Here is a 13419-nt window from a genome sequence, read left to right on the forward strand (position 1 = left end):
TCTTTATTACAAATGAATTCCAGAGGCTGTGGGCAGTTTGTATTTGAGAGTTGGAGCTCACAGGAGCACTCTTCAGCTCTTTGTATTGTTGTCAATCAGAGTCAAAATGCAGTCAGCCCAAAGGGTGGTGGGAGTGGGTCTGGGCCCTTGTCCCTTACCTCTGATCACTGGGGATGGACCAGTGTTTGTGCCTTGACCCTTTGATTTGAGCCTCTTAGAAAGAAGCAGTAGCAGAATTCTACTAACCCAGGGCCGCCCCTGCCTCCCCTCTGCAATGTACCTGTGCATTTTTGTCATTGAGGTGAATTATTTTTCTGCATGTCAATAATTAGAACTTTTAGCATAACATTTAATTAAAAAGAGACAGCAGTTACAAAAGCTTTTCCACCTCTTGTTTTTCCTTTGTTCCCTGATGACCTTTTTTGCTTTTGTTGTGGTAGTATGTACGACAATCCTTTCTCCTTCCTCTTCCTCGCACTTTCTGGCGACAGTAGTGATGAAGATGAAGAAGATGATGATGATGATGATGATGGTGATGATGAAGGTGGTGGTGGTGGTGATGAGTTTTCTTGTGTCCAGTTTGGGTCCAGGTATCAGAGGAATGGAGTCTTACCCCTGCATGTGCATAGTGCATAGGTGCTTAGGAACTAACTTTTATAAGCCCTCATTTAGGGGCGTGCTTGGAATCTAAACAGGATAGGGTCAGATGGGACAGCCTGGAGAATCAAGATGTGGGGAACTTGCATGTACCGAGGTATTAGGACTTTATCATGGGGAAAAGTGGCATATAGGAAAATCTTCATTGTTGTTGCCTGGTAAGTTTGGAGGAAAACTTATGTGTAATCATTTGTCAGAAACACAAACAACAAATTAAAGATAAGTCATCAAGCTCACCCACCCTAAGATCTGAAATGAGGGACCCTTCATTTATCTGTTGCAAGTGTCCTTGCGAGCTGCCAGATATGAGCAACATGTGAGCAACATGTACTCTGTGGGGCATGTTTTCTTATGTACAGTTGCATGGATTGCTGCTACTTAGGAATGGCAGAGGGACTGGGATCATGCGTGCATATGTGTGTCTTTTTTCCCCCTATCCTCCAGCTCAGTCAGACAATCTGTTGAACAGTGTATGGGGCCATCCTGTCTGTTATTCTGCTTTTACTTCTAACCTTAAATTTCACTGATTACCTCCTTGACCTCAGTGAAGCTAGACCCCTGTTTAGATGGCCTTTGGAATGATAGTAGAGGCTAAAACTTAGTTCATGACGCTGCTGAATGTTTCTCCCTGAAACCCATCTGAAAAAAGACTGCTTGGGTTTTCTAGGTGACTTTGGGCAAGAAAATTTAATAGCACCTTCTATCTGAACCTCTGACTCAGTGTCTTACGATTTTGCTCTTAAATCGAAGTTTCCACTGGACTCATTTGGTATTTGTGCCCAGCAGCTCTGTTCAAAAATAACTGCAGGCTATAAATAGAGACGGCAGTAGGAGTTAGGTACACTTCATTAAATTTGACAGTGTTCAGAAGAATCATTAGAGTATATAAAGAGAGAAAGGAATGTTGGTATAGGGTTGAATATTGATTCAGGAAGGTTGATATTTGTATTAGGTTGAACATTATATTACTGTTTCTCAAGTAAATTTCCCAAAGGTAGAAGTGTCTTTTTCATGTAGGTAAAATCCTACTGCACAATTGCAGTAATGCAGCAGGCATCCTTTAGGAATCAATTTCCATAAATGATAAAAGTGCTTTGTTATCTGTTTTACTGTAAATTATGAGAGAAAGGCTTTCTCTCCCTGGCCTATTTAATTCTAGCTCTCTCACAAAGATACCAGATTGTGTGCTGCTTTTTACTAGCACTAGACTCCTAGCATCTCAGGCTTGTCTCTGATCTAGATGCTATAGCTACACGGAGAAATAACTGTGTATAATAGCTCCAACTACTTACTGAGCATCGTGTGCCAGATCCTGTGCCAGCACTCTGTATACGTTATCCCTTTATCATCACAGCAGCCCTCTCAGTTACTGTAAGGAACCTGGGGGGACAGGAGGTCAGTCACATAACAGTATGTGGCAGGGCCTGAGTCCAGAACTTACCTGCTTCATCACCACACTGTGCTCCCAATGGGACCCGTGTTGTTCTCGTTCCTTACTGGTTATTTCACTGCCGAGTGTTTATGCATGTACCCTGTTCCTTGGCAAGAAAGTACCAGTATTTTACTCGGTAATTACAAAATTCCATTCAGTTGGCAGGTCCTTTGCTGGCTGTTAAAATGGAATCTGATCTATCTAGATTTTGGCAACTTACAGCTTTTGAATAACTACCGAGCAGAATGTAAGAGGATGTGTAAAAATATATAACTGAGTAAGCAAATAGAGGGGAACTCAAGAATGCATGCAGAGTTAGAACAAAGAAGAGGTCACCAAAAATTTTGTTAATTTGAGTGATAAGGAAATAACAGTTATTTTCATTCCCCCTTTCTAATCGATCTTCCCAGTATTTTATTTGCTTTGAAGTAAGCAATTTCAACACTTAGTTAGCTCTTGCCCCAGTAAGATTGATGTTGTGGAAGATCAACAGGGGTCGCATCTGGCCCTTCCTGCTAGCCTGGTGGAGTTGATATGTTACAAATGTTTTTGGAAGTAGTTGGGACATAGGTTTATATGTTAATTATCTATAGTGGAGATGAGAAGGATCTATTTAAAAAAAAAAAAAGATTTTATTTATTCATGAGAGACACACAAAGAGAGAGGCAGAGACATAGCCAGAGGTAGAAGCAAGCCTCCTGCAGGGAACCTGATGTGGGACTTGATATGAGGACCCTGGGATCACGACCTGAGCCAAAGGCAGATGCCTCAACCACTGAGCCATCCAGGTGCCCCAAGCAGGATCAATTTAAGAAAGGTAGAACTCTAATTCCTGCACCTGTGACGTTTTATAGCCCTTTGTGAAAAGAGTTATATGAATTATAAGGATTGATTTGTTGCAGGAGTGGAATGAGCGAAGTGAGAGAATCATCTTGTAATAAAGATACCATAGCATTTACCCTGAGGAAATTTTTTCGGAGTTGTCTCCTAGGAAATTGATGACGGGAAAGAAATCTGTTTTTAGCTGCTTATAGATACTTCACTGAAGGAGGTAGAATCTTGTATGTAGTGAACCTGTGTTAATAGAGAAAGGAAAAATTAGCAAATAGTGAAAAAATGTTAACATTTACCCTCTTGTTTCTGCTGCTCAGTACTGCTTGGAGATGTGGAAAGAGTCCCACCATATGTGTCTCCACATCATCCAGGGATGTTCCTGCTCACACAGAGTAAAAACCAAAGGCTTGCCCTGGTGCACAAGACCCTTTGTGTCATGTACACACACATGCACACGTGTATACAACATGTGAGCATTCCTCCTTTCTGACCTCACTTGGCATATTCCCTGCTGCCTTGGGCCGTTGAACAACTGCCCTCAAGATAGCTGCATGGCTTGCTCCCCTGATGCCCTCGGATCTCGTGTACACACCATCTTAACACACCATCTTACCAGAGGATCGTTTTACACTTTATATAAAGTACACATGCATACTTACTGCCCATCTCTGTTCCATGCTCTGCTTTTATTGTTCTTCATAGTATTCCTGTATTGTTTTGGACTGTTCCCCCCGTCTAGAATGTAATCACCGTACCAGCAAGCTCTTGATCTGTTCCATGCATTGTGGTGCCCCCTGGCCTCCCCCCACCTCCCCTAGAGCCAACAACAGTGCCGGGAATACAGAAAGCACACTGTGAACATTTGTTCAATGAATTTACTTTGCTTGAACCTGCACAGCTCTGACTTTGCCTTGCATGGAGAAAACACAAAATTCTGGAGCCTGCATTCAAAAAAATGAGTTAAATAGGAGAGAAATTATTCATACCATTATAGAAGAAATTAAACTGTGATGGAATGCTTTCAAGGAATTCGTTTTCTTGGTGCATTATCAAGTGGGATTCAGTGTGCACAGATCTAATGCATATTCGGCTCCCTAGGATGATTTTCACTGTTTTCACAAGACTTCAGGTATATTTCTATTATGCAAAGTAATCAGTTTATTAAATTGGACTATTGATGTAGTTATCAGAAAATGGTTCACAAATTCTTCCCAAAGGAGGTAGAAGTTTGTGGATACTCATAAGATTTGAATATGACATATTTCCAATGCGGTCTCTCCTTTGTCACAGTTGTAAAAGCATCATGAATTTTGTAATAACTTGTTTAGGAAAAAAATGAAATGTTCTTTTAAAACTTTAAGAATGTTTATCAATAGCATGAACATAGACACACAAACATGACACCACTAACTCCTCCAGTGTTGCATGCAAAATCATGACTCCAACGCTTTCTCTTTGAACCTAAAGATCCTTGTGTGTTTTGATCACTGAGACCTGTATGTAGCGCTATCGAGACTGGATGCTTTTCGTGCTAGGGGATCATGATTTTCTTGAGTACCTCTAGGACCAATCCTCTGATTTGTAATCTCTGGATAGATACTGCAGTTTACTCTATATTTCCTATTTGGTTAACTTTTATTTTATCTTTTAGTCTTCTTCTGTTCTTGAAAGTCAACTGAAGTGTTGTTTGGTGTCTGACAGATGATCACCAAAATATATCAACTCCTTTTAGCTTTGAAAATTCTCTGATATGTTCTGGGTGCCTTCCATTGCATCACCTGGTATGAGACAAGCAGTTTTCCACATACATTATCACTTTTCACGTCTTGGTGAAACAGTTATGCATATACCTCACTTGGCTTTGAGGTGTTCACATTTAAGTTAAAATTCAGTGGGATGTGTTGCCTAAGATTGGAGTGTATTTTCAGTGCGTGAGCAGCCACCATGTAAGCATGCTGACTTCGTGCCAATGTTCCTAAGCTGGCTGTGGGTACTGACCCCTGCAGTTGGCAAGGACCTGTTGACATCAAATGTAGGACACTTTTTATTTCAGAAATGTAAAAATGAAAAAAAAAAAAAAAAAGAAATGTAAAAATGTGAAAAATTTGGGCTTTATTATCAAGGAAATGTATAATTGAAATTTTCATTTTAAACGTGAGGAGGATCTGTTTTCATTGTCTTCTGTTAAAATTAACCTTAGTTACGTCTAGGTAAAGCCTGTGTTGGTCAAGTTTGTCTTGAAGTTCAGTAAATAATGTAGTCACTGGGTTGCTAACGTCAGACAGAAGAGGAAAGGATCACAGATAGCTTGAAACTGAAATTGTGCATTAAAGAAAATCTCTCTTTCCCCTTTCTGCTTTTGGGGATTCACCACACCTCTCATATTTGTGGGTGAGTTTTTCTGTTTTGTTCTCATGCTTTTTTCTCCCTCCTGTGCTTTCTTCTCTCTTCCCTTCTTCAGTCAGACCTTTATTTTATTTTTTTTTTATTTTACTTATTTATTCATGAGAGACCGAGAGAGAGAGTCAGAGACACAGGCAGAAGGAGAAGCAGGCTCCATGCAGGGAGCCTGATGTGGGACTCGATCCCAGGTCTCCAGGACCACACCTTGGGCTGAAGGCGGCGCCAAACCACTGAGCCACCTGGGCTACCCACTGTCAGACCTTTAGAACAGATTGTAGGAATTCAGATTTAGCTAGACTCTGGCCTGAAAGCCTTGGAAGTAAAACTAACACTGTTTTCATCTTTTTAATTTTAATATCACACTTCCCTTTTTTTTTTTATTAAAGATTTTATTTATTTATTCACGAGAGACACACAGAGAGAGAAGCAGAGACACAGGCCGAGGGAGAAGCAGGCTCCAATGCAGGGAGCCCAACATGAGACTCAATCCCGGGTCTCCAGGATCATGTCCTGGGCTGAAGGCTGCAGTAAATCGCTGAGCCACCCGGGCTACCCAATATCATATTTTCATTTCAAGGTCAATTATATATCCAGTTGACCCTTGAACAACATAGGTCCACCAATTAGTGGATTTTTTTTTCAATAAATACGATGTAGTACTATAAATGTATTTTCTTTCCTTACAATTTTCTTAATAATATTTTCTCTTCTCTAGTTTAAGAATAATACTTAAGAATAAACTGTAAGAATACAGCACATAATAGGAATACAAAATACATGCTAATCAACTACTATGTTCTTAGTAAGGCTTCTGGTCAACAGTAGGCTGTTAGTAGTTAAGTTGTGCGGGAATCAGAAGGTAAATGCAGTTTTCAGTGGCATGGAGGTGACACCTCAATCCCTATGTTGTTCAAGGGCCAACTGTATTTTTTTTTTTAATTCTAAGGTCAGTTATGTATATATTCCAGAATTAGTTAGGTATATCTATGCACTTACCTGCATAACATATTGCTAATAGCTCAATCTCTATTAGTCCTATTGGTTTCTAACCTTTAACTGACTGCCCCAGTTGAAGTAGGTATAGGTCTTTCAAGTTCATGATATTCTTTCCATCCTTTATCATCTTTCATATATAATTTTTTGGCTACATTTGTTTCTCATTTCCTTTTCATTTCAAAATTCCTAGCCTTTCCCTGTGCCATGATTACTCTCTTTGTATCTTTTGTGTATATCAAATACATTTGTGAGTTAAACATTAGATTTGATATGCGACTTGTTGATGGTTGATCTAAACTTTAATTTCCTCACATCTAATCCTGGAGATAATGTTTGGCTTTGGTCTCAGTGAATAGTTATTACTAATCATAATGCTTCATGTCGTATCCTGCTTATATTTTACAAAGCACTTCCATTTGGTTTCATGTAAGCCTAACTGCAGAGGAGATGAAGTTCTAGGTTCAGGTAATAAGCAAGCAGTACAGCTGGGGTAGGACCCGAGTTTGGATACCCCTATACATGATTTTCATTTTGTTTGTGTTTGCTGTACTACTTTGCCTTTTTCACTGAAAGTTTTGGAAAGGTCTGTGTTAATAACAAATATCTTTATGTCTCCTTCTATAACTGGACAGTTTCCCTTTTTTGGTCCTATTGCCAAATGCTGGATGAAGGCTTTTGAGATTATGCCAGAAGTCATGAGAAGGGGTTCTTTGGTTAGTCCTTATAACCTTACTCCTGATGAGTTTGATGGACAGCAGTAGCATAGTCTGGTTTCAACCTGCAAGCCTGCCTGAGTGAAGCTGCCTGGCTTGGTTGAAGTACACGTGCTGTCCCTCTAAACGCCTAGCCCATAGTAACCCTTCATAGTCCTCCTGGCTTTGTAAGTTGCCATTCCCACTAAGATAAGATGTTGGGTTTCTGATCCAACTCTCTTCTTAGGTGAATGAAATGTTTACTAAAAGTTACTGTTACTGGCTTGGAGCAGAGGAGATGAGTAGTCAGCTCCAACCTTGGCTGCATGGATGTCTGTGCTTTGTCGTGGGTGCGGGGACCCTAACAGGCTTTCTGCTGCAGAAACTCAAACTCGATCACATATAATTTGTTGAGAAGGGGTAAGAATCATCAGTTTTCTTTTCTCTTCTCCAAAGTTTGGGAGCCTCTGGTGGGGCAAGTACTTGGGATTCCTACAGCGACCATTTCACCATTGAGACCTGCAAGGAGACAGACATGCTGAACTACCTCATCGAGTGTTTTGACCGAGTGGGAATAGAGGAAAAAAAAGCACCAAAGGTAATATGAACTAGATCCATTTAAAAACCCGCAAGAACCTGGTTATTTTTTGGATCAATAATCACTCCCCCCCACCCCTGCCATAAGGAACATTCCTTCATTTATTCAGTCAGAAAGATGGTCATCCAGCATGTGTTATGTGCTAGGCACTGTGCTAGGAGCTCAGGGTGAACAAAACATCAGTGAACGAAACAAAGAGCCCCACCCTCCCAGGACTCAACATCCTAGTAGAAGGAAGAAGTGACTGGGGGGAGGGGACACACAAGCACCATTGCCAGCAGTGACTTACCTGGCCCTGACAGCGTCTGATAGTCTGTCACAAATATTTTAATAGCTCACATTTGTGGAGTGCCTGGACTGCCGACGCTGTGCTCGGTCCACAGGGGCTCAGGTTCTCGTGGTTGTTCAGTTAATCCAGTGTCAGATAGGTATTGTTTTTATTGTAGGAAGCAGCAGACAAACCTCAGAGACTTGGAGTGATTGTCTATAATCACATAAAAGTTACAAAAATGGGCTTAAACTCTGGAAGCTATGTTTTTTCTCTTGTTTCATGCTGACTTTATTATTTCATTCCCAGTTCATTGTCCACTTCTTGTTTTCCAAACTCATCCACTTGTCCACCCGCTAGTGATACATTTGTGAAGGGCTCCTTTGGGGTTTGTTGCACTTAGAAAAGCAGAGTGGGCGCACCCTGCTGAGATTCCCGCTCAGGCACCTATGCTAGTTCTACTCTCTCTTCTCTGACCAAGGTTTCAGTGGAGGTAACATACATGGATGATACAGTTAGTCTGGCTTGTTGATTATGAGTAGAGCAAGAGAAAAGCCTGCCATTTCCTGGAGACTAATGTCTCCTGACTCCTGTCAGTTTTCAGCAGTACAGGGTTATTTCGTTTGTTTTTGCAGAGTCCTAACCTCTGTCTTTTCTTTCAGATGTGCAGCCAGCCAGCAGTCAGCCAGCTTCTCAGCAACATCCGCTCACAGTGCATATCCCATACTGCGTTAGTCCTACAAGGTTCCCTCACACAACCAAGGTAGGGAAAACCATGTGCATTCATGTTAGCAGGGAGAAGACCCCGCCCATCAGTGGACATCTAGTTGTCCAGCTGAATTGTGCCACCTTGGATAACGCACTTTCTCACCTGGACGGTGAAAGTGGTTGACTGGATGACCCCAGAGGTCCCTTTCCTTCTCTGAAACACTATGAATATAAAACAGCCTCTGTCTTTTTTTTTTTTTTTTTTTTATAAAAGTTCATTTTACTTAGGCTGCAACATGTAGATTATTTATTTAGTTTTAAAGCAAGCTTAATATATGGTTAACTTTGATTTATCTTCAACAACCTAAGAACAGAATAACCTGAAGTTTTACTGTACTGGTTTAAGAAATCCTTTCTGGTGGGAAAAAAAATCCATTCTATATAGAAACATTTATATTCTCCCAGTTTAAAGCTTTATAATTGAATCATTTTAGCCCATTAAAGACTTTTAAAATTTTGCATAGTATTCTGAAAAACATTATTTCATGATCCATTTCAACAAAACTCAATGCCACTTTCTCCAGTAATAAAAATAAACTTTTTTAAACCGTTACTTTTTAAATGACCTGAAACTAAGGAAAATTGGTTGCTGATTTTAAAATCTTCATGTTTGGAGAAAACTATTCTGTGCCTTACTATTTGTTGCCATACCTTACAGAGAGTTAGGGTCTGGAGTCCACATCTACCACATTCAGTTGGTTAAAGGCAGAAGGAGGCCCTTCTGTCCAGTTTGAGGTTTTTCTGCCATTATACTTTGTGTTGTTGCAAAAAGAGCTAATGATACTCATTTGTGAGTTTATCTAAGAACTGAGCATATTTCTTGAGAGTAATCTCCTGTAAGTTAACACTTTCACCTCCATTGACATGGTCTATCCAGTAAAAAGCTGATAGGCTATCCAGGATCAAAAAGCAGGACGGGTGGCTACAGACCATAGTTTCTAGTGAGTACAGTGTGAGGAGCACCTGGGTGCTGCTACTGCAGTTCACCAAGAACAGCCTTCTGAGACTTAGCCCCTCGGAGCTTTGGGATAAGTCTATGCTCGAAAATTGTAAGAAGCCAAAGTATATCAAAGTGATCATCTGTATCAATAAGACTTCTATTTCTAGTCCACCTTCCAACTTTAGAAGTATACATCGTGCCGTTAAATAATAAAGCATTTCTAAAACGCTGTTGTCTATAGACCACTGTTGAAATACGTCAGCATCGAGGCAGGAAATTAGTATTTAGTTTAAAAGCAGCTCCTTGAAACCAGAGGAGATAGTTGAAAAAATGTTCAGGTTATCACTTTCCATGTATCATACAGTCATTTTCTGTTACTCAGTAATAGATAACAGGAGTAGAGCAGTTACATTGGGAATCACCTGAAGTATACTACATTATTGATTGATTGGAGGGTCCCATGAAGGTTTCTAGTTCAATAAAAAGCATTTGTATATTTCATTTCTTTTATGAAAATATCTGAAGGAAAAGTGATGTAAAAACATCTAAGGAAAAAATGTCAGAGTTACAACGTTTATTCATTCTGGTTGTTCTTATATTATTTTCTGTGCCAGAACCATATGTTTTTGAAAATTGTCAAAAAGGAAGAGGAAGAGGGTACCTGGCTGGCTCAGTCAGGGGAGCAGGTGACTCATGATCTCCCAGGGTTGTGAGTTCGAGTACCACATTGTGTATACAGATTACATAAATAAATAAACCTTAAAAGAAAAGAAAAAGGAAGGAAAAGGATAAACATGGAGAAAAACCTAAAAAAATATTCTGTGGTTAAAATTAAGAGTTTTATTTAACAGTCCTCAGCCATTGCTGATCTTTTCAATTGGATGTGGCATAAACAAGTAAAAGAGACATATGATGCTTCATCTTGGGGGGTAATGCTTTATTTTTAAAGGATTAAATGTGGGAAAAGATGAATTCTTTAAAATTTTCTATAGTCTCTTATTAAAAAAAAAGTGATTATTAACAATTTAAGAAGGGTCATCTTTTGCCTAAAACTGTTGTGTAGAATATCTGAGAGAGATTTAAAGTTTGACTTTTGACCGGACACTTCTGCTGGTGTGACAGCCCATGCACCGTGTAGTCACATACTGATGAGCTGAGCCATTGCAGTCCTTGACTTTTGTGGGTTCGCAGGTCCATGCAGCAGCCATCCTTCCTGGTGCCGTATATGCTCTGCAGGAATCTCCCATATGGCTTCATGCAGGAACTGGTGAGAACCACTCACCAGGATGAAGAAGTGTTCAAGCAGGTGAGGTTTTGTGAGTTTGCTACTGAAACTTTTAGCCTAGGAGCTTCTGTGCCAAGGCTTAATTTCTAAAGACACCATATTTTGAAAACTTCTAGGGCAGCCCGTGTAGCTCAGTGGTTTAGCACCTCCTTTTTTTTCTTTTTTTTTTTTAAACATTTTGCTTACAAAGATGAATTGCAAGGGAGTTTTTTTTTGTTTTTTTTTTTTTTTTTTATTCATAGAGACACAGAGAGAGAGAGAGAGAGGCAGAGACACAGGCAGAGGGAGAAGTAGGCTCCAGCAGGGAGCCCGATGTGGGACTCGATCCCTGGTCTCCAGGATCACGCCCTGGGCTGCAGGCGGCGCCAAACCACTGCGCCACTGGGGCTGCCTGGTTTAGCGCCTCCTTTGGCCCAGGGTGTAATCCTGGAGACCCGGGATCAAGTCCCATGTCGAACTCCCTGTGTGAAGCCTGGTTCTCCCTCTGCCTCTCTCTCTCTCTCTCTGTGTCTCTTATGAATAAATAAAACTCTTTTAAAAAAAAGAAAACTTCTGTTTCACAATTTGAACATGCATGTGTTATTTGCTCAGAGAGATCTACCTGAACTTCTTTCTTGAGATAATCAGATTGACAGCTGCATTCAAATCATTTGTCTATTTCAAGCAGTCAAGCATAGAGCATTTTAACAAGTGCTAAGTGCTTGAGAGGCAAGAATTATAGGAGCTTTTAACACAAGAATACCAAGAGATGGCATAAGACACAATGTGCACAATGTGCATTTGCCAGTTGAGTCATATTGAAAATTAGTTCTCCAAGTTTACAAAAAAGAAATTAGTAAACCAGCAACAAAGTTAGTTCAGTGCAGTCTGCATACCACACAGAATCTTTTGTCTTTTCACCACTAAACTGGGAATGATGTCTCCTATCTTGCTAATTACTTCTTTAAGTATCATAATTTTTATCTCACTGTGTGAAGTCATGTGAAAATGCAGATATGAGATATTTAGTAATAAACTTATTTCTTTAGTCTCGAGGGTTTCTTCCGAGGTGAAACTTCGGCTTCCATTTGGTTGCGATCTTCCCACCTGTGTTGTGATGTGAGCACTTTGTCACGGCAACTTTCGCACATGCAATTTCCCATGATGGAAGGATTTTTATGACATTTTCTTACAATTCACCATATGATTGTTTCTTTCTATACAGAAGAACAGAGGCAATAGCGATAAACGATACGATTCCTTTTCATCTGTATTTATAACTAATATTATTCATAACTATTAATTCTAAAGCCTTTGAAATCTCAGGAATTGTGTTTTTAGCAGTTTCCAAAATATTGTAAAAGAAGAATCCCAAAGCAAAACTCCAAGTTAGTATCATGATTGTGTCAGGAATTCATCAACTACTTTTCTTAGGTGATAGTCTTGTTGCAGGAATACTCAAGGCAGCATAGTGAGCTTTTCATCTCTGGAAGAAGTGAACTCCGATGAAAATAGATAACTGTTGGGGCACCTGGGTGGTTCACCCAATTAAGTGTCTGGCTCTTGATCGTGGTCATGGAATCAAGTCCTGTGTCAAGCTCCATGCTGGGCATGGAGACTACTTAAGAAAAAAAGAAAAGAAAGAAAAGAAGTAACCATCTTGGAAGGTTTAAGTGGTGCCCTTTGTTGTATGTATGATGTGCATTCATTAGAATACTTGTCCGAGGCACCCAGTTGGCTCAATCAGTGGAGTGTGCGACTCTTGATCTTGGGGTTGTGAGTTTGAGCCCCACATTGGATGTGGAGAAATCTTAAATAAAATCTTTAAAAAAAATTAGAATACTTCCCCTATTATACAAGACATCATTTGAGGAACTCAGAGCTTTAGCTCTATAAAATCAGCCCAGTGATCAGCTAAAAGGTGTGTTACTCCTATTTTATTCATAAAGAAACTTACACAGAGGTTATGAAGTGACCTCTTTAAAAAAAAATTGAGATGAAATCCATGTAACATAAAATGAACCAATCCAAGGATGCCTGGATACTCAGTTGTTGAGCATCTGCCTTCAGCTCAGGGTGTGATCCTGGGTCCGGGGATCAAGTCCCACATCGGGCTCCCTGCAAGGAACCTGCTTCTCTGTCTATGTGTCTCTGCCTCTCTCTCTGTGTCTCTCACAAATAAATTTAAAAGAAATCTTTTTTTAAAAAAATTAACTGGGCAGCCCCCGTGGCACAGCGGTTTAGCACCGCCTGCAGCCCGGGGTGTGATCCTGGAGACCCGGAATCGAGTCCTACATCAGGCTCCCTGCATGGAGCCTGCTTCTCCCTCTGCCTGTGTCTCTGCCTCTCTCTCTCTCTGTGTCTCTCATGAATAATTAAATAATTTTAAAAATAAAAAAAAATTAACCAATCCAGTGCCATTTAGTGCATTCACAGTGTTGTGTACCCACTGTTTTTTTTTTTTTTCCTTAGAGAGAGAGAGCCAGGAGGGAGAGGCAGAGAGAGAAAATCTTAAGTGGAGCCCGTCTCGAGGCTTGATCTCATGACTCTGAGATCACAACCTGAAC

At 40.2% G+C, this 13419-nt stretch overlaps 1 protein-coding gene, 1 long non-coding RNA gene and 1 pseudogene across 7 annotated transcripts in view; 1 reads left to right on the top strand and 2 right to left on the bottom strand.

Annotated features, from left to right (window-relative positions):
- UBE4B (ubiquitination factor E4B) overlaps window positions 1–13419 on the top strand; it is a 124393-nt gene that overhangs the window by 67502 nt on the left and 43472 nt on the right. For 3 of the 5 annotated variants that reach the window (XM_049109565.1, XM_025427206.3, XM_025427209.2), the window contains 4 exons: window positions 441–590; window positions 7471–7612; window positions 8543–8643; window positions 10780–10894. In XM_049109565.1, coding sequence (XP_048965522.1) covers window positions 441–590; window positions 7471–7612; window positions 8543–8643; window positions 10780–10894 — 508 coding nt within the window. The remainder of the gene's footprint in view (window positions 1–440; window positions 591–7470; window positions 7613–8542; window positions 8644–10779; window positions 10895–13419) is intronic. The other 2 variants (XM_025427208.3, XM_025427210.3) reach the window with 1 other exon arrangement.
- On the bottom strand, window positions 329–7475 carry LOC112646867 (uncharacterized). 2 transcript variants are annotated; one of them, XR_004815579.2, is made up of 4 exons: window positions 7332–7475; window positions 3049–3163; window positions 1950–2037; window positions 329–615 (listed from the first exon to the last, which is right to left on the bottom strand). It is a non-coding gene; the product is annotated as an uncharacterized LOC112646867 (long non-coding RNA). The 2 variants fall into 2 exon arrangements; XR_004815580.2 differs by lacking the exon at window positions 7332–7475 and adding an exon at window positions 3583–5882.
- On the bottom strand, window positions 9144–9806 carry LOC112646866 (DNA repair protein XRCC2-like; annotated as a pseudogene).

This window comes from Canis lupus, chromosome 5 (genome assembly GCF_003254725.2).
Source record: "Canis lupus dingo isolate Sandy chromosome 5, ASM325472v2, whole genome shotgun sequence".
Taxonomy (NCBI): Eukaryota; Metazoa; Chordata; class Mammalia; order Carnivora; family Canidae; genus Canis; species Canis lupus.